General features: G+C 35.9%; 1 protein-coding gene across 1 annotated transcript in view; it reads right to left on the bottom strand.

The window, feature by feature from the left end:
• Nucleotides 1–3,624: 3,624 nt before the first annotated feature.
• The window catches only part of LOC149806793 (S-phase kinase-associated protein 2-like), a 43,632-nt gene continuing 25,194 nt past the window's right edge, over nucleotides 3,625–22,062 (bottom strand). Inside the window, exons 9-11 of the mRNA XM_089964390.1 lie at nucleotides 17,981–18,108; nucleotides 11,618–11,780; nucleotides 3,625–5,251 (exon numbers count right to left, since the gene is read on the bottom strand). Coding sequence (XP_089820516.1) covers nucleotides 5,056–5,251; nucleotides 11,618–11,780; nucleotides 17,981–18,108 — 487 coding nt within the window. The 3' untranslated portion in view covers nucleotides 3,625–5,055. The remainder of the gene's footprint in view (nucleotides 5,252–11,617; nucleotides 11,781–17,980; nucleotides 18,109–22,062) is intronic.

Genomic DNA, 22,062 nt, shown 5'->3' on the forward strand with positions numbered 1-22,062 from the left:
ACCCCAAATTTTTAATTTGACCCCACAGTTTTGACACCGAAGTTTGTTTTTTGCTCAGTCTGACCCCCAGTTTTGACACCAAGGAGATTTTCGATTCTCAGTCTTGCACCCCTAGGGGATACACTGGCCATAACATATCAGGACTGTACAGCTTTGTTCTTACAACACTGATAGGGATACTGAAGGCCAAATTTAGTGCAGAATCTTACATACTTGACAGTCCAATTTGATCCTGTTTCTACTATATCTAAGTTGATGCCTTCATTTCTGTTGCAAGTTATCCAATCAGGTGGCAGCATTTTCAAACTCGATTAACCAACATCTCAGTTGTTTGAAGAGTGATGGTAGGTGAGAAATGCTGAAATCAGTTAATTAAGGCTGCAATTTCTTTTACAAAAGGAATATGACTAATTGCATTCTGCCATTCAACCAAATATGGCATTTCTCTGCTATCATTGCTCTTCAACTAAATGGTGGTTTACAACAGTCACACTGTACTTGCAAAACTGTAAATTTCTACATTTCTTGGAAATAAAGTCAACATAATTCAGGAAAATTTGTGACCAATTTTTTTTTTTTTTGCCTTGATTATGCATACACAAATTTTACTGGGATTTGGTATACTGCACATCCTAGGTGCAACCCTGCAAGTACTAAATAAAATTAAAAAATTTAAACTAATAACAACAATACAAACTGTCATAAAATTGACTTTTAACTTAAAATTAATCTCCACCCTTGCCCAAAACTATAATTCTTAAAAATACATTTATGCACATCATATGGACAGGACACCCATGACATTTAATCTTATAATTAACTGTATGCAACATATAAAATGCCCATAAAACCTAAGGGACTATGGTCAACGGATGGAAATCATATTCAACTTAATGCATTTATGATTGGTCAAAAGTTTATATGCTGATTTCATGAGTATAGGCCAGAATTATTTTGTCTTGGGCTGACCTGCTCAATGCATAAGCTGATATTGTACGAAATCATTGATCATAAGAACACAAAAATATGGATGAGGTCAGAGTTGTATGATAGCTGCCATGATAAGACCATTATACTATTCCAATAATTTGTAGACCTGACAATATTTATTAGATCACGAATTTCTGCCATGGAAAATCACATCATATGAAGAAGTTAGGCATCTTGCCATTAGAACATAGCATCCAAAAGAGTGTTACCTGTGTTCAAAAATATCAATGACACATTAAAGAATTTTAAATATCACATAAAAATGAAATATTAATCTAATATTCTTATCAGGAAACTGTATCCATCTCAAGTTGGTATTTGATCCACTGATGCAACATTTCTATGACATGGTTCATACATTCTTGTAAACTTGTTGTTCCTGTACTTTTTAGGGAATATTTTGTCTTATGGAAACTGAACCAATTCCATACATTTCTTTCATTAACTATTATCTTGTGTGCTATTTATGCACCAAATGTTATCCCATTTTATTTACTTCTTTTTTGGATAATACTGAAATTGTTTATAGAAAGTGATATATTGTGTTCTTTTACAATAATTTGTATTTCCCAAGATTCAGGGAGTTTGTGGGAAAATTCCATTTTTTTTTGTTTTTTTCAAAATGTCAAGGACTTTCCAAGTTTTCAGTGCAGCCCTGCAAAATCAAGAATATTCCAACATTGTACGAACCAAGCACAAGAAAATAAGAAAGCTTTCCATATCAACTTACTGTAAACTTTCAAAATAAAATTTCAATTATACACTGGATCTACTGTTTATGGTCCAAGGTGAACAACAGGTGGTGAGATGCTATGTAACAAGTACTAATATGCTGTCCTATTTTAGGATATGTCACACCTGTTGATTATCATGACTGTATGCACTAAATTATTTCTTTAAAGTGTCATTAATTCAATGTGTCTTTGTTTCGGAGACTATTGTGGATACATTTGAATGACAGGGATTTCACATTGCATTATCATATGTACCCCTTGTAAGTTAAATCCAACTGCAAACTGCAGAAACCCATATCTGCTGCCACATGTGCTGCCAGATCTGGATCTCTGCAGTCTGTTATGAGTAAATCAGTAAAACAGAGACCCTGATCTGCCAGCACATTGTGTAACAATAGAACAAGGTCAGTGATGTTTGCAGTAAGATTTGCTTTTTAAACTTGTATATATGGTAGTTTGTAAGAGGAAGAAAATCATCAGGAATGCAGAAAATGTGGAACCCACATGTTCTGCAAACTCCACTTGACAACTAATGGACAACTTAGCATGCTGTTGACATCGCTATTGTTGCTTTAAAAAATTGGCAATTATGTATGGTTATTTGAACAAGAGACATTAGTGTCAAGCTTGCCTTGTATTTACCGAGAAGAAAATAACACTGACTTTGATATACAGTGTGGACAGCTGAACATGCAGAGTGGTCACTAAGATGAGTTTCTGTCATGGCAGGCTGAACTAAAATATTCGTTCAAATTCTACAACATGCAGAGTTTTCACTAAGACGAGTTTCTGCCAAGGCAGGCTGAACTAAAATACTCGTTCCAATTCTACAACATGCAGATTGGTCACTAAGATGAGTTTCTGCCAAGGCAGGCTGAACTAAAATACTCATTCCAATTCTACAACAGGCAGAGTAGTCACTAAGATGAGTTTCTGCCATGGCAGGCTGAACTAAAATATTTGTTCTAATTCTACAACAGGCAGAGTGGTCACTAAGATGAGTTTTTGCCAAGGCAGGCTGAACTAAAATATTCGTTCCAATTCTACAACATGCAGAGTGGTCACTTAGATGAGTTTCTGCCATGGCAGGCTGAACTAAAATACTCATTCCAATTCTACAACATGCAGAGTGGTCACTAAGATGAGCTTCTGCCAAGGCAGGCTGAACTAAAATACTCGTTCCAATTCTACAACATGCAGAGTGGTCACTAAGATGAGTTTCTGCCAAGGCAGGCTGAAGTAAAATATTCGTTCCAATTCTACAACATGCAGAGTGGTCACTAAGATGAGTTTCTGACAAGGCTGGCTGAACTAAAATATTCATTCCAATCCTACAACAGGCAGAGTGGTCACTAAGATGAGTTTCTGCTATGGCAGGCTGAACTAAAATATTTGTTCTAATTCTACAACATGCAGAGTGGTCACTAAGATGAGTTTCTGCCAAGGCAGGCTGAACTAAAATACTCATTCCAATTTTACAACAGGCAGAGTGGTCACTAAGACGAGTTTCTGCCAAGGCAGGCTGAACTAAAATATTTGTTCTAATTCTACAACATGCAGAGTGGTCACTAAGATGAGTTTTTGCCAAGGCAGGCTGAACTAAAATACTCATTCCAATTCTACAACAGGCAGAGTGGTCACTAAGATGAGTTTCTGCCAAGGCAGGCTGAACTAAAATATTTGTTCTAATTCTACAACATGCAGAGTGGTCACTAAGATGAGTTTCTGCCAAGGCAGGCTGAACTAAAATACTCCTTCCAATTCTACAACTCATCATTAATGTGCAATAGCTCCAGCTTTATGTGGTGAGATGGAACTGGATAATATGAGTAAATGACATAGTCCATATCACATTATTGTAAAATGATTACTTAAAGCAATGTATCATTAATAGGCATAAAATAAAATCAGATCGTAAAATCGCTAGCTTGATGTTACTAGAACAATAAAAGTAAAAGGTTTTGATGAAATTAATTTTTGGAAATAAACTTCCTTGAAACTCTAAATCTAGATTTATTTCAAGCAGAAAAACACAGCAAACCAGTCTTGGCATGAAACACATTAATTACATGATTCTTCTTTGCTTCATTATCATTTTCAACCTTCTATAAAAAAAATAATAAGATAAACTAGTAAATTAATTACTTTACACTTCCATAAGCTGCTACCTGAGTGATGTTCATGAAACATTTCATATAATGATCAAAATAATAATCAACTTAGTGACATTTGAGCAAGAAATCAAACAGACTTATGGGGGGTGGGGAGGTAGTCTTTCATACTCTGCATGTCATCCTCAAATATTTTTTTTGAAAACCCGAAGAAATGTAATCTTAAGGGATTCAGTGGAGAGTTAATAATGCCATACATGATATCAAATTCATAAAGGATTTCTTTGAACAGGATTCCCCATTTCATCAATCCTTTATTAAAACGCAATACTGAAAGTCAATATCCAACAACCCCATTCAAGCCTTTTATATTCTCATACGCTAACCACTTAAAATATAATGCCAAAATATTAACAAAAGAATTCTCTATAAATATGAATTTCTACCATACTTATCCTAATATTAGAAGGCATAAGTGTTAAAATGCCTTCAGATTTGCAGTCTTTGTATATATTCCTCTGATAACAAAATGAGCTGACACAGATTCAGTCTTTGCTTATATTCCTCTGATAACAATGTTAGCAGACACACACTGGATTCACAGTCTTTGAATATTTCTCTCTTATAAAAATATGAGCTGACACGCATTGGATTCACAATCTTTGAATATTTCCCTCTTATAACAAAATGAGCTGACTCGCAACAATGGATTCAGTCTTTGCTAATTTCCCTCTGATAACAAAATGAGCTGATGCACACAGTGGAATATTTCCTTCTGGTAACAAAATGAGCTGACATACAACAATGAACTCATAGTTATTATATATTTCCCTTCATAACAAAAATACAACTCACAGACTCACAACATGCATGAACACAAGCAAACATAGAACAGTTTCACTACTACATAGTCTCTACACATTATTATTCAATAGTTAAAAATACAATTATTCCTCTGACAGAGCTATCTCAGACACAGATCTCCTCAAACCAATCATTAAAAACAACACCAAACATAAATATGTGAGAGATTTTACAGATATCCATCACTCAAATATAAAAGAATCATGTTCAAATGAAAAGTTTGAAATAAACTTTTCCTTAATCATAACTTTTATACAACATTAGAATCTAAACCTTTTGCTAAACATCAATGAAGTACCTTCCAAATTGTTAATATATAACACCTTATATCTTTTTCTTTGACTAAATCTCTATCATCACACAATGTTGTCTCTAACTCGCAAGCCCCATATACTTGTTCTCCTTATTCCCGTAGTGGGTCTGGCAACACAAGAGAATGGAAACTTGTTTATATCCACACCTCTCATGGTTTCCCGGAGTTGCTGTAATGCTGTCTCCCTTAACATCCCAAACATTTCAACAGCTAGAAGGCTGTCAATCTGCCCTAGGACTCTACAATAGATATAAGTAAAATGAAAGTGCTTTGCATTGACACAGACTGCAATATTTTAAGCATAAACAATAAACATGTTTCTTTCATTTTACCACTAACTGCAATATCCACTCTAAAGTTATTGTTACCACTGGGCACAAAGTTGTCAGTTTCAAGGAGGGACTTTAAAACAAGTTACTTTTCTTATCGATCATTCTGCTGTAGGTAGATTATCTCAAACAGATATATCTAATGATGACGTTAATAACTAATGCTGGTTCAACAAATTAACATTTTTATTTGTAGTACTGCAAGCATTACACACTACAATTACAAAGTTTTTCATGCTCAACATCTTCACTACCTTTCTACCTGCAATTATGTCTTTGAAAACACAAACAAATCTGTACTTATTGATGACACTGACTAATTGCTGGTTTGATAATGAATGATTTAAGATTAATATTACACAAAGTACAAAACCAATTAAAACTCCAGAATTAATCATGAGGACATTTTAAAATTAAATTATGTTTCTTTGAGAATACTTACCTGATCTAATTTACATTAGGAATTTATCTTCCACTACTTCCTGAAACCAACCCTCCCCAAGACATTAAATATTTGTCTTTCCTGTCTATATCCTATTTAGACATGAAATTACTATCGATGAGAAGATATATAAATATTACAACTAATCCACCCCCAATCCCCCTCTCCTCTAGGTGTTTACTCTGAACACTGGATGCTGATCAGTTTAAGCTTGTGCGATACATCAGTGGGATTGCTCACATCTGCAGTACCGTGTGGAAGGATGTAAAGAAAACGTGATGTGGCAAGTATTCTTGATGAAACAACATTTTTAAGTCAAATTCCTTTCTCCATTGAATAGGTAAGAGGAGGAAGAAACACAATCCAATCCATACCTTGGTAATGCAGTGAAGGATGTAATGATAAGGATCCTCATGTGTTACGTACGACCATTCTTGTATGAAGACACAGCACAACCAAGGGATAGCTATCAAATCAAGCTCACTGTCATCCATACAGGTTATAACCTCTCAACGAGTGATTTCCAGTGGCATTCTTGCTGGAAGCCAGTCCTGGTTCTGCCACTGCTGCAGGAAGTACTTTTTCTCAGCTGAGTTCTGAACAACCAGATTTATGGTGCCACTGAACTGAAAGAGCCCTATGATATGCACACATGGATAGCTGGCCCAAATTAAAGAGGTATGGCAGTGCATTTAAATGTCCAAGGAATTTCTGAAATTTTCTCATGAAAATAAAAGTCCTCTTGGATACCAACGACCAGTTTCACAATCCATGCCTACATGAATGAAATGCTGGAGACTGGTCTGATTTCTCTCTGTTCAAAAGAAAGACCAGCCATGAAAAAAAGCAACCAGTTCCTGTCATGGACAGTTGTTGTTGTTGTTGTTGTATGGTTTAACGCCATTTTTCAGCACACGATAGGCTATACATGGCGGCCAGTATTAATGGTGGAGGAAGAACCCAGAAAAGCCCGGAAAGAACCACCGACCCACGAGAAGCTACTGGCAAGCTTTCTCATTAGCCGAATCCGAGACTCGAACCCACGCAGACAGAGGTGAGATGGCAGTGATCCGTAACGGAGAGCGCTTTAGACCACTCGGCCACTCGGGGCCCCGTCATGGACAGAGGCTGGACCAAAAAGAAAATGCATGAAACTGATGTGCAGTTCCCATGCAAGCAAACCAAAGAAATCTGCATAATGACAGCTGTATAAGGATATGAAAGTAGACATCTGTGAAATTAAGGAAGACAAGAAACTTTGAAAAAGCTAAAGAAGTTAGGTGCATAAATAAACTTTTTAAGCCAGCTCAGATTGATCATCAGTGTTAAGTTACCCGTTGCTTTCAGCACCAGAAAAATGGAGAACAGAACCCCAGACAGTCTGGCTTGTAAATAATTTCCAATGTCTGCTTGATGAGCAAAGCATACATCTACTCTAATAAGAGCACCTTGTATGGATCGATTTGGGACCCTCAACACAGAATTGGATCATAAAAGGAGAGAGAAATGAATGGACAAAATTCTTAAACCATCCCAAACAACTTGACTCTATCATTTAACAGATCTATCCATGGAAGTGAGCCAGGCACCTATGGGAATATCATCAGCCATTGGCAGGGCTTATCAGTCGCTGTCATTTGGCTGGATGCTTGGATAAGAACAAACTTTGTTTCCTTTTCCTTTATCTGACAGCTTCTTTGTGTTGGGAAGACTGTTATTGTCGAAATTTTTTGTTGTGGTGGAAACTAATGCTGTAGGTTAGAGAATGTTTGTTTCTACTTCAGTCATCTTAATGTTGGGACTGAGACTGAGTGTCTTAATGTGCATAGCAATGTTAAATCAAACAAGTAGATGCTATGTTTCAAATTAGCTTCAAGGTTGCCCAAAACACTTGTAGCAGACATGTTGACCACCAACATATTCTTATCTAGGTCTGCAACTTCCACATAATAATAGTCCAAATGTGTCTCACACCAATGGTGGGAGAAGGACACTGAAGCTGGCTTTTCAAGAAAAGGGTTTGGAACTTCCAGTATCAATATCAGTTAACCTCCAGAGTGATATATGTGTGACTGAAGTGGACAAAAGCATAAACTAAGTATAAAAAGTGTAATTTGCATATTACACATCATAAAAACAATAAACTATGAAAAATGTATATTTATTTTCATTACAAATCCTACTTAAGTTCTATTCATAAATGGGCAAAATCCAAGTACAGTAATACCAGAATTCAAATATAAAACATACTCAGAAATTCTATATACAGCACAAACTTTATCTAGCTTACATAAAAAACTTTCCGTTGTGAAAGACTGTAAAGTCAAATCTGCAAATCTTGCAACAAGTATGATGATGTCCTAAACTTGCATTCTTCTTTAAAATTTTCTGAAACACTCTTGATTTATCTTTTTATCTTATATAACACATTTTAAATTACACTCTCTTCTAAAACATTTAGGAGTCACATTGACAAAGCTGCTTCGCTTGCCATCTTGTGCTATTATTTACAGCAGACTGACTCTCTACCAAATTCTCTTCATCAATATAATGAATCTGCGAGACAGGTTTTCAATTGAAGAAAAAGTCTGTTTTCAAGGAATCCCATTATATACGGATGCTACTAGCTGAACACTAGAAAAGCAAACGTACAATATGTGTACTCTTTCAAATAAGTAAGCACTAGGAGGGAGCATTCTGTTTAACAATTTTCTCACATAACGTTTGTGCATAATATCAGTATGAAATGGACAGGGTTTATTGCTTTAACTCATTTTATTCAGATCAATGTATCAAAGCAAAATCCATAAACAGGTGAGATAACATGTAATTTAATAAATAAAACTCGTCATTATATACAAAATTGTAACAGATGGCAGGTAGGCAGGATCCTGTATTTGTTTCCAAACAAAATGTCAACAAACTCCTTAATTTCAAGGGATTGAGGCAGCAAATTGAACGAGGTCTGTTATCCTCATCATCGACATATACTGATGCCTTGACACAGTATGCCTGACCCTGTGATGGTGTGGGGAGGCATTCACCGGAGATTTGATTCTATAAATATCTTCATATTCGTCCTGTCATAAGGAAAGGGGCAGAACAGTTGAAGTTTACGTGTTGGTACATAAACAACCTACTCTTTATCCTTTGAGTGTGTGTGTGTGTGTGTGTGTGCATGATTTGGATTTTTAACGCAGCTTTAACAATTTTTCAGTCATATCACTACAATGTCTGCAGTGTGGCAGGTTATAGTGATCCCTAGCACTGGGGCATCATGTTGCAGACATGTAACATGATGTCCCTCCCAGTCACATTATCCTGACACCAGGCTGACCAGTCCTAACACTAACCTCCTAATGCTGAGCGCCAAGTGAGGCAGCTGTAAGTATCATTTTTATAAGTCTTCGGTATGACTCGGCTGGGGATCGAACCCAGAACCTCCTGCTTTATCTTTTGAAGCAGCTGGTTCAAAATCAAATGTACAAGGCTAAGTCAATGCAACAATATAACAAAATATGTTAGCGTTATAAAAGTAGACAGCTCAGTGGGAAAAGTAGACAATAATTTAGCCGTGCCTGGTTGATGACATTGCTGCATACATGCGGAAAGCAGCCAAAAATTGTGAATCTAGCAAATGAATGTATTGGTAGGGCAAACAAAAGGGTTTGTGTTTGTGAAAGGATTGGTAGAACAGCTATACAGATACAGTTTATAGGGGTTACTGTGATAGTCCATTGAAGATGAAACAGCTGGCCAATTTACAGTCCAGCCTCTTGCAGCAACTGACCTCTGATCATACAAAGTTTAAAAACTGCAAGTCCAGCAGCTGACCAGAAACTGGGATACTGTAGTTGGCGGATGTGGCTGCTGGAAAACTCCCGAAAAATTGGTAGGTTTGGTTTGAACTGGTTAGGTGTTTGATGGAACAGCAACACAGTAGGGTATTTAGTGCCAAAGCATTTGTGGTAAAATGCCTTGCATAAGGATCAACCATAGCAGCCAAACTAGGCTCATCCAATGGTAGGATTCAAACCATCATCCTTTCAGTCATGAATCTGGCTTACTAACCACAAAGACACCATTGCCCCTGTTGCCATTAGCTGACTCTTACATCATGAAAGTGGGCACATCAGGTCTATTCTACATCCCTGATCCCACTTATTTCATTGGTAGGACACCCCACGTCAAGTCTGACAGGCACTCTGGCCCGACTCTGGTATGCAGGGGAATTACACCCACTGGACTGCCAAAAGAGAACAAATTCTGCCAGTGAATCCAAGTTAGCTATAAAAAGCATGGGAAGACAGGTGAAATACTATCTGAATGCTAGCATCTGTGATACAATTTATTGAATAACTCTTCGCATTTGAGACTGAATAGGAATGAGGTAGGATAATGTTTGCATCATTATTTTCTCATTTTTCTTCCAACTGACCAGAAGATGGCAAAATATGCAGTATCTTGTGCGGGGGGAATGGCCAAAGAGGCATACCCCACTATTCAAGTAACAGACTCTTTACTGGGATGATAACTAAGAACTTCTGCATTAGATGACTTAGATCACATGCTTCTCTCTGACTTTTAACCAGCACTGAAGACCAAGGCCCCTAAAACCAGACTGTACGGGTTCTGCAGGAATTGGTAGAAGTGTCCTTTGAACACATAAATTTCATGTATGTCCTTGAACTTTACATTTTGCATATCTAGTTACCAATGTGTACCTCAAGTTACACAGACTGACAAAAGGTGCAAATTATTTCAAATTAAAAGCAAGGTTCATGCAGAACATGACACAACAAAGTGTTATATTTGTTATGCATGAAAGAAAAAATATGAAAATTTAAACATGTAAATTAAAAACTAATAACAACTGGTTTGAGTAGATTCGAGTAGGACTATAATAGTAAAACAATAATGGTCTTTTCAAGTGGATTGCAAAGATTTCCTGAGAATGGTGACAGAAACAATGTTATCTTTACAGCACAAAAGATTAAACGGATAAACATCAGATATTTAAATAGCTATATAATGGAGACAGGGCAGATAACTGTATCCCTGACGAGTTTCAAGACAGATAATTGTATCCCTGACAAATTTCTTCCCACGGATTCTGTTTTCATAGCTGATATAGTAAACAGCTGGAAAAAAATAGTTTTATTCATATTTGTGTGTGGGCTAGATTCTGTAGTAGTGGAAGTTAAGTTCCTAATATGAATGTTGTTGTTGTTGGGTTTAGCGCCATTTTTCAGCACACTTCAGGCTATACATGGCGGCCAGTATTAATGGTGGAGGAAGAACCCGGGAAAACCCCAGAAAGAACCACCGACCCACGAGAAGCTACTGGCAAGCTTTCTCACATACCCACATTGGCTGAATTCGAGACTCGAACCCACGCAGACAGAGGTGAGATGGCAGTGATCCGTAACGAAGAGCGCTTTAGACTACTCAGCCACTCGGGGCCCCTAATGTGAATGTGATTAGGTAAGTATTAAATAAAGAAATTATAATCCAAACACTATCAGATACTGAGTGCTAGCGATTCTTAATGACAAATACATCACATTTATAAAAATTATCAATGTGAAATACATTAAGCTAAGTAATACTAACTGTTTTGTCAACATTAACATTTGCATCCCAGCAGAAAAAAAAAACAACTTTTTCCTTGTTATTTGAAGTGGCAATGTGTCCAGTGGGACAGGGGTCCTATTTCCTGTACAGGTATATCATTCTACACTGGGTTTTAACCATGCAATTCATGACAGCAAGTATACCACACTAGAATAAAATCCATTGACAGAATTTGGAGTATTTGCATCTAGGTCACTTACGGCAATGTTGTGGACATAATATAGTAACATCGACTGACAGCAAGGTGTTCCAAATGGTGTAGATGATTAGCTATGAGATGGATTGATTCGCATGTGATGGCAGTGGAATCACTCAAATCCAGTTCCCGTAAATTAGGACATGTCTTCACTAACTGCTTCACCTCTGAAAAGAAAATAGAGGAATATGCATTGTAGATTGTCCAACTTCAGATATAAAAATGGCAAGAATATAGAAATCAACAATGCATAAAACCAGGATTTTGTGGACTTCTTTCCTGCAAACAAGGCAATGATAAGACTTTCAAAAAACTAACACAGAGTCCATGATGTGAGAAAGAGTCCCTTCAGTCATAAAATGAACACTATCTTTTGAAAGGAACCATATTCTCTGAATGCAGTTTCTTTCATGCAAACATCATGAATATACCATGGTTTGAATGCATCATGCAACAACATTATGACATCAGAAACTAATATTCAAAATAAAATAGGTTTTATTCATAATACTTACACCGTCATATTCTGTAATTAGTGCATTCAGTACCTTGCAAATTATGTCCTCCCAAACTAAAAATCTTTGTCTCTGGGCTTGTTTTAGCAATAAAAGTGAGTGAAGTTTGTCTGTTTCCTTTGATGTTGGTCAGTCAAGTGTGGTTTCCCCTATGATCGAGGGACTGATGCCAAACTGCATCAATCATCAGTTAATGCTGGAGCTGATGTGCACACTCCTACAGGAATGTTACTGGGAGCAGGGGTTGGGAGACCATTCATATTTTGGCTGGGCAAATACCATCGAAGGAATGTACTTTGGGGGGGGGGGATAAACTAATTTTAATTATGCAATACTTATCTATTACTGTCACATTGCGTTTACTTTTTCCCTGGAACTAGTCACCAGTCTTTGGTGAATTCCCTCCTCCAATTAATTTGGAGCCTAGAACAAAATAAAAAGCAATGGGAGACCTAGAACAAATTAAGCAAAGTCCCAGTCTGATGCACTTGTTACCTCTTTTATTTGGAATATTGCTCTTGTTTCACTAAAACTGATATCATAGTGAACCTCTCTCACAGTCAGCATTGGAATGGTTAAGAACTAGTATTACTTCATAATTGGACAAAGAGGAGGAAATTTACTGGGTCTTTTAGCTGGGAAATAAGGTGGCATTGCACATCAGCTCTGTCTCCAGAATTACAAGTCAGGTAGAAAGCAAGCCTGATAATTCAGGAATTCTGCTTTCAGATGATCCAAGGTAGACAAGGGTGAAAACAGAAACAGATATCTCTTGACAAAGAATCTTACACTTTTAAAGCTTTTTGACTGTCTCCTTTATATAAGCAACTGAAGCATTTAAAAGCACTTCATCTCCATATGGGAATTTCTGGAGCATGTAATCACAGTCTGTAGCATAATAATCTCTAACAAGGTGCATCAAATGACAGGGACAACCTGTTATGTACACTGAAGGAGACATTTTCAAAATATAGGATGCAACTCCTTTATGAAATCCAGTCATCAATGATGCATTATCAGCTGAAAAGCCCCATCCAGTTCTGCCAACTTATGTCATGTTTCTTTAAAGCATTATCAAGCAAATAAAAAATGTTTTCTCCAATGGAATCTACTGTTCATTCTGGTAATCAAAGAAGAACACTCATGACTTTGCCCTTTTGACGCAGACTGGGTAAAACCTTTCATCACCACAATCACTACTCCCATCTGTGGCAATACAAAATAGCCATATTTTCATGGCTTCAGCTATTTTAAGTGAAGTAGCTTCAATTAAACACAGAACATATTAGATGATTTAGTTCTTGCACATGTTTATTTTTCTGCAATTTTGGAATCAGAAAACATCTATTTGAACAAAAGACCAAAATTTGAAGAACAAATTTACTCTAACACAAGCATTAACTAAAATAAATCTGATTTGACTTTTAGCGCCAAATACCTACAGACTGGTTCTGTGTCAAATATGAAATTAGAACAAAGAATCTGAGAGCAAAGACTCAAAATTAGAAAACCAGTCTGTTTTCTCTGAACTAAGCCATACACCTGCTATAAATAGAATATAATGATAGTGTGAGGTAAGTACATGCAGGTCTATTGTACGCTTGTATAAAAGCCATTAAACATGACCAATAGAATGGTTCTCTAACAAACATGAATCATAACAATGAATCCATGGTCAAAGGTTTGAAAGTAGAAATCAGCAGGTTTCTTGGAAATAGGCCCTGCTATAAATAGATCATACTGATACTGTTAGGAAGTGCATGCAAGTATACAGACAAGTGTACACCTATGTCATAGTTATGTAGAAGCCATCTTTTCTAGAATATGGTCTGTAGAATTAATGGGATGTTAATAAAAATGAAAAAGCAACTAATTTTATTTGGGGGGGCGGGGAAACAGGGATATACCGAAAAAGCATAATCCAAATACTGTCAAGCTTAAGGCATAATTTAGTGAAAAACAGCATAATGATTATGCCAAAAGTGTAATGGTTGGCATGTATGTTACATAACTGAAAGCAAATTTTTAAGTAAATTATGTTTCTCTGAGAATACTTACCCAATCACGTTACATTAGGAATATTAGCCTGCTACCTCGCAAATCCAGCCAAAAATTCATCTTTCCATTACTATAACAATAGATCAAGGGCAATAGCTCTTGCCCATTTCCTCCCCTTGATACCACCAGGTGTTGCCAGATTTTAGCTGTACAGACATCATGTCATAGAATTTATCCTCTGACAATAAAGAGGTTTATTGTGTTCTTGTACATCCATCAAACTTTCATTTTGGATTTACTGTGCATATTTACAATTTCTGCCACTCTTGAGTGATTTGTCACTTGTCGGGACTTTGTCTTTTTAAGACCACTGTCCCACCACGCTATCGTTGACCTTATACAAGGTCATTGCGAGTTAGTGTACCTTTGACTTTATTCAATTACTCTGTCTGTTACTGAGCTCTTATTCACGAAATTCTGAAGTGCTGCTTGATAATTATGCTTATTTTTTTCATATTTCAAGCTATTTTGATAGAATTATAGTTTAATTATTAACTAAGCATTGTGCATAAGTTTATAACAGGGCCAATGGTTTCTGTTATGACACTTTCACTGAATAGTTAGTTATGACAGTGTTTTAGTGACCGAGTAATTTCAAAACATTACTAGTTCCTGCTTTAATTTGTCTTTTTTGTGTCGTCTCAGCAGAATGTCAATTTAAATGATTTATATGCAACTTCAGAGCATGGAAGTCTAACATGATTCTTGTTTTGTTTATACTATGTATACAATGTTTCCGATATGCAGCATCTATCATATAGTCAGTGGAAGTCTGGGCATCTGTTTTCGGTACTTAGTTATGTACTGATTTGATAATCTTTGCTTTGTTTTCTCTTCTTATGTCATTTCAGGAGGAATGTTTACTATACGCATGAAATGCAGGTTCACTGCGATTGCCCTTGAAGGGAAGAAAAGACGAAATAAAGACAACCTACCATTTGTTGTTGGCAATACCAACTCATTGAAGAGTATTCCCAAGTTTAGGCAGTCCATGAGGCCCACATCTCAGAGCATAGCCTTTGGGCCTTTAAGTCCGGGCACATGGGGTTGATGCCAGATCCATCCAGCAGTCAATGGCCATCCTGACATTGCCAACCATCCAGTCAACACCAGCAGTCCAGCCATCCCAGCATGGGGACCTTTTCATTGAAATGGTTTAGCCAAATAGTTCATATGGGCATATTAGTGATAGATCTGTCCATCTAGCGATGCCATCAGCATCTTATCATTACTATACTGGAAATTTCAATGAGAAATCTGTCTGTTCAGCCGGGCCTTAGGTGCATCCAGTATTAGTAATTTCTGGACCATCTAATATACTGCTTGCATCCAGGCGAACCACACACCATTCCCACCCAATCCACTTGATCTAATGCATATTAAACCACACCATCGCCAACCGTTCCAACATGGGGGCCTTTTTGTAAAACTGGTCCAGCAACTATGATTACGGGGATGTTAGTGACAGATCCATGTCCATCCAACCAAACTGTCAGTGACATGCCCTTTCTATGATGGAGATTTCAGTGAGAAATCTATCTGTTGAGATGAATTTTCATCTTTTAGTAGGGCTGGATTCGTGAGGTAACAGGCTAATTTTCCTAATTAATGTGGTTGAGGAACATATTCGAAGGAGAAATTACTCCCAAAACTACATTTGATAAGAGTAAGAAGGGGTAAATAAATCATTGGTAAGATATAAGTTGCTAACTTTTCGAGCTCAGAGGGACGCTAGTTGTCAGTGAGCATACAATTTGCTGTCAGTTTGATGCTCTACTGAAGAATGGAGGACAGTGTGAAAATTTGTTGGGCTGACACAATTGGACCTAATACATAGGTGTTTTTGCTCTGGTGTAACACTGAATGAAAAGAATATGGAGTGAGGCTGCCAAAATGCAGCTTTCATGACACCATCCAGAGGAGAATGATTGAGAAAGACAGAAGATGCAGCAATTTCCCCAACCTCATGAGCTATGATTCTCATAGAGTAAAGATCTCTCAAGGATAGAATGATAAGCTCTTTTCATCCTAAAAAAATACCCATGGCGAGGAAAAAGTGTAATCCAAGTAGAAAAAAAAAGAGTAATCCGAGCAGAAAAAGACAAGTCCACATAATATAATAAAATTCTATGAGCATAGGTACAACATGATTTATTTACCCCTTCTGTCTTTTTAACATCGACTACTGCTTCAAATTTTCATATAAAGCCCTTTGAGCTTTAAAAAGCAAAAGTCTCTCATACTGCATTTCAAAACACTTTGTACCAGCCAAGATTATGAATGTTTTGCACACCAGTAGAGAACCAAGTGCTGGATTACAAAGCCTGGATCTAAATTCAGTTTTATTTTTGTTAACAATACTGAACAATCTCTTACAGTCAGCATCAGAATGGTAAAGAACCAATATTCTTTTCATAACCTGACAAAGTCTCTTACACAGACTGGATACAACATTTTGTCATCATAATCACTACTCCTGTCAGTTGCAATACTAAACAGCTCAATTTACATGGCTTCTGTAACTTTAAGTGAATTATCTTCTGCTAAACACCTAACAATATTAGATGATTTTGTTCTTGCAGATGCATATCTTCTGCACTTTTGGAATCAAGAAACATTTGTTTGAACAAAGGACTAACATAGTCTTCTACTGCTCTAGTCCGTGTTCTATTAAGAACTAGGTAAGTAACGCCTCTGTATTTATTAGGTCTGATTCTAAAAAGAAGTTACAAGTTACCTTAGTATTGGAGTTTGTAAAACCACAGGAGTCTCACGTTTTATCAATAAAGTACAGCGACATCTCTGACAACATGAAATTAATGAACATTTATATTACCGATAAGGTGATTTCATGTTGTCAGATTTCATCACACTTTATTGATAAAACGTCAAACTCATGTGGCAAAAAAGGGTTAATTCAAGGTTTCTTTGTTTTACTATCATGACCAATATTAAAATCCTTTCCACATAGCCTGCAGTGGGCATGAATCTGCCCTAGAATGTAACGCTGTATTGTGTAATTCATGTATTCATCTTTGAATCAGTTTTTCGTCATTTTCTAATCCATATGTGAAATTATTTGAAAAACACTTTTGCTCTAACACATGCACCCACTAGAATAAATCTGACTTGAATTTTAGCGCCAAATACCTACAGACTGGTTCTGTATCAATATGAATTAGAACAAAGAATTACATATTTTCCTTAATCTATTTTACCAATTAATTAGAAATACAATCTAATGAAGTGCTATTTCATAGACGCAGCATTGTCTGCCATTATAGGTTCACTTACAGTTTCAAAGTGATTTTATAAAGAAAATAACGCAAACACTGCAATTAAAATCTTCATTTTTTAAAAAGAAATAAATTAGAAAATGCTCTTCACTGATTACATTTTTAATAACAAATTACTATTTACATACTGATATTTAAATTTCAAAACGGAATTTGATATATTTTCATCAAAGTACAGTAGGCCCAACTTAAGGAAATCAGGCAGTGATATCTTGCTCTGGAAAGGGTTGATGGTCAGGTAGCTATTAAAACTGTGAATGTCCAATAGTTCGTTTGTCGGCAAAGGATATTTCCCAATTATTATTCATTTAAACCAATTTTTTTAAAATTCAAGTTATATGGAACTTTGGTACGTGTCCACTCTTTAATATCTTATTGGTAACAAAATGTCATCATTCTATTGTGATTTTGAGCATGCAACATTTTAAATGACTGATCAGCAGAGTTAATTTTGACTTACGGCTTATCTTCCAACTGGATGACTGTTAGCAGACTTACCATCATCAGTGAGATTTTCCCTACATCCACTTAGATTGAACCTCAGGAGACATTGTGGAAGACAGAGACAAAGATATACAACGCTGTGTTTGTGGAGATTGGTCCAGCCCAGGTTCAAAGACTCCAACCTGGGAACAAAGAAGAGGGGAACTGGTTACCAAAAATGACATGGCAGTGTAACCTTGCACTGCCTAATCACTCCAAAATTGTAAAAAAACAAACAGCACTGACCCAGTGTCCAGACTGGACTCACAATTTTGGGTGAAGAGAATTCTCCTCCTTTGCCCACCTTGGAATAAGGCGGAATGGTGGGAAAATTGGGACAAGGGAATGTAGTGAGGTCAAAATTTAGAATATTCAAACAGTTACTAACAACACCTGTTGTGCTAAATATTTCAGCCAAATGATATTAAAACAAACAAAATTTATTAGAATATAGTTACAACTCCATGGTCTTAAACTGTTTAATATAAAGAAGCAAAACCAAAATGTTTTGTAAAATTTGAACAAATTATTTCCCTAAAATTCAAAGTTAAAATCTGAAAGAACTTACAGTATTGTGAATTAAATCCCCAGTGGTCCAAAAAGTTATATCACCAGTCCCAAATAATCCTAATTTTCTATCACAAGTCCACAAGTATAAAATATTCTGAACAGTCTTGACTGTGCTGATATACCATCAGTCTCGAAGTATCACAATGATATAATCCAGAATGCCCTTGAACGAGTCCTCAATAATCACAAAGTAGAGTTTATATCCAAAACGTCAATGAACATTTTGTAATTCCAAAGAATAATTTAAATAAATGATTCCTCCCAAATTATATCTTAGCAAAATCAAAAATGATTCTACAGGCTGAACTTAAAATAGGAGCGAATAATTGTTTATGTAGTCCTTTTTATGCAGACCATCAGCTGATCTAAGACGCAACAAAATACCCTGGATGTGGGTCTTTGCAAATGGAAAATTTCAGGAAACATTTTTAACAAGTTCATTTCCTGAACATACTAAGTACATAATCAAGGTAGGTCTTTAACTCAAATTCAAGTAAACATCTTTTTTTTTAAAAAGACAAGCGTCAGGTATGCCAGAACTCTACCCTCAATCACAGACAAAGGTCAATCACACAATATAAATTAAATATACTTAGCAATATACAAAAGTATTAAAATATTTCCTACCATAATTAAAATATTTCTTACTATAATCCAGCAAAAAAGTGTTGTATGATTGTCTGCAAAGAAAGTAACATCAAAGATGGATAATATCAAAAACAGGTGACAAATATTGAGATATAAATCCTATGGTTTGTAGTACAGCACTTAATAGGTTTTTACAAAGACTTTTCAAGAATTTCTAAAACTTGTTCAAGGAGTGTTCCATTTTATTGAAATCAAACTTTCTCCATTGTTACTTTGCTTATCATTACATAAACAGATACAAAAACAGAAGAAAACAACATGTAATACAAATCTGGATGGTCCTATAGTTGGTGATATGTGAAAAATGAGCAACGAAATTTATTAATGTGATTCTCTTATGCTATTCACTTTTCATGTGAGACTTAATGCACAATCTCCCATGCTGGAAACATCAATAACTTTGCTGCATGTCTTAACCTATATGCATTTACTCAACTATAAAGTGGGTCACATTCCTTGCTAAATTAATTATCCATTTGCAAATGTGATTGGCTCACCACTATAGCAAAAGATGCTACTCCATCTTGTAACGTCCCCTGTTATGTGTCATTTGTCCAATTTTTGTATTCAATATATTTTAGAAAATATGTACCTAAATTTTTAAAAATATAATTTATTCAGATTAACATTTTAAATCCCATTTGACAATTTCAAGAAGTCCTTGGAAAAATTTAAGAATCTTTCAAGAATAAAACTATCTTTCTTTGAACTTTTCAAGGCAACCCCTAAACGTCAAGGATTTTTCAATATTGATCCTTGTGCTGGATGAAATAAGAAAAAAAACTGTCTACCTTTACTAATAATAAGATCATAAAGCCCCCCCCCCATGGTAATTTGCTCTTAACTTGGCTAAAACACATGAAACTTTGCTCACTTCTTCAAGTTTCATGAGTAAATTTTTAGCAAGAATCTTGCAGATTGAAATCTGATTGTAGAACTAATCACTAAACTGACACACAATGTGACCAAAAGCATGAAAATGCTATTTTAAAACTTTCTATATTGTTCATTGAACCCCTCCCCCAAGAAAAACACCCCAAAAGTCTTATACTACTCAGAAGACAAAAGTTTGTAATTGAGAGGGGGTGGCTGCTTTAAGACATAAACTTTACAAGAGGTGAAGTCAACTTTGCTTTCTCTGCATATCTCAGCAAAATGACAGTACAGTAACTGGGATGATTATCTTGCCTGAATTACAACCACATATTCTGTCAATATATTGGACAATGGTAGGACTGGATAAGCATGTTGCTGTCAGGCACAGGATGACAGTTGAAATGATTGTGTGTGTGCAAGATGTTGATAAACTGATTGCATACACTAAGTCTGCATAGTTAGTTAACTTGTTGTTTATACAGAAGTCAGTTTGAATGCTTATATCTTAAATAGACTTGGCCCAACTAAAGTTATCAGTTTATGGTCTGCGTCACAGACCTGCCAACCCTGACGAGTCCATCTCAGTAAGGCAGTTTATTTTTTCCCATAAGATTGACCAGTTTTCAGTAAGGTGTAACGAAATATCAATAACTGCTATTGTAAAGCTGGAAAACGTAATTAAAAGTTTGATGCATCGACAATAAACATTATGTTCAACTGAAAAGTTTGTAAAGTACGCGCAGACTTTATTTACCACTAGTACACGTGTACAGACTCTAGTTCCAAACCATATGCAACTCAATGGCTTGTTGCTATCTCTCAACTTTACATAATACTTGGAAATTATTTTCCATTTCACATGATGACAGCAATCTTATCTCCCAGCATAAGTCATACTCAAATTGGCACGTGATATCCAATAAACGTAACTGTGTCCTTTCCAGCTTTTATTCACAAGAATCTATATACTCCTTTTTATTCTTCTGTGTTGATTGTTAACACTTTTCTAGAAGCTTATTTTCCCTTTTGTCTTAAACGTGCATAGCTTTCTGGATGCAATTTTAAAAAATTCTATAATCAACATGATCAAATTTAAAGCATCTGGGGTGATGCTGTAAAGTTAGTCTGGTTCCCTGACTAATTTTACTAATTCTAAGATGAAACCTGGATCCAAAAACAACAGATGAACCAATTATCTGGATTTTTCGGCAACGATTAATTTTTCTATAGTTTTTGCTAGTATTCCATAAGTCAATATTTTAAGGGTAATTTTCGGAAGACTTATAGCAAATCATAAGTGTTGGCAGGTCTGGCGTCAAAGTGATAAACTGCATCCACAGCAAAAAGCTTACTTCTTCAGTGGACTTAGACCTAATATATATTTTAACAGATATCAAACAGTAAAGAACCATTGGTCAAGCTATATTTGACTTGAAACTACTCATCAATGACACAAACTGCAATGGTTTTAAGTCACAAACATTAAAAGCTATATTAACAATATGCATTTCATGACAAAAAATCTGTTTTTTCATTCTTTTAAAAAAGCAATTTCAAAGCAAAACTTTCATCACCAAACAATTTATAAGAAAATCAGGGCCTTGTTTTCATGTGTGTTTCCTCATACAATGGTCATACATAGTCAAATCAAAATCTTTCTTTCACCCCATGAAGTGACTTCTTCAATCCCAGAATGTGCAAGAATCTCCATGGGTCTCCCTACCTTTTCAAAACAATGGTGAAAAAATCTGTTGTTGGGCAGCCTGGTAAAAGTTTTAAATTTTGCTTTGCAAAAACTCTGCTGTTGCTTCCCCATAATAAAATATGCAGACAAAAGTCCCAAATTTTACACAGATTCACGCAGTTATTGATTTTCAGCTTATAAATCAAGTCCAACTTTAAACAACATTGATCTTGATCTGCCATATCACAATGCCCCACAGATTAGAGACTGTTATTTATTCTACTGATTGCTCCTAACAAACTAAACAGACCCAGATCTG

The sequence above is a fragment of the Sinohyriopsis cumingii genome, chromosome 1 (assembly GCF_028554795.1).
Source record: "Sinohyriopsis cumingii isolate HCF-2022 chromosome 1, ASM2855479v2, whole genome shotgun sequence".
NCBI classification, from domain to species: domain Eukaryota; kingdom Metazoa; phylum Mollusca; class Bivalvia; order Unionida; family Unionidae; genus Sinohyriopsis; species Sinohyriopsis cumingii.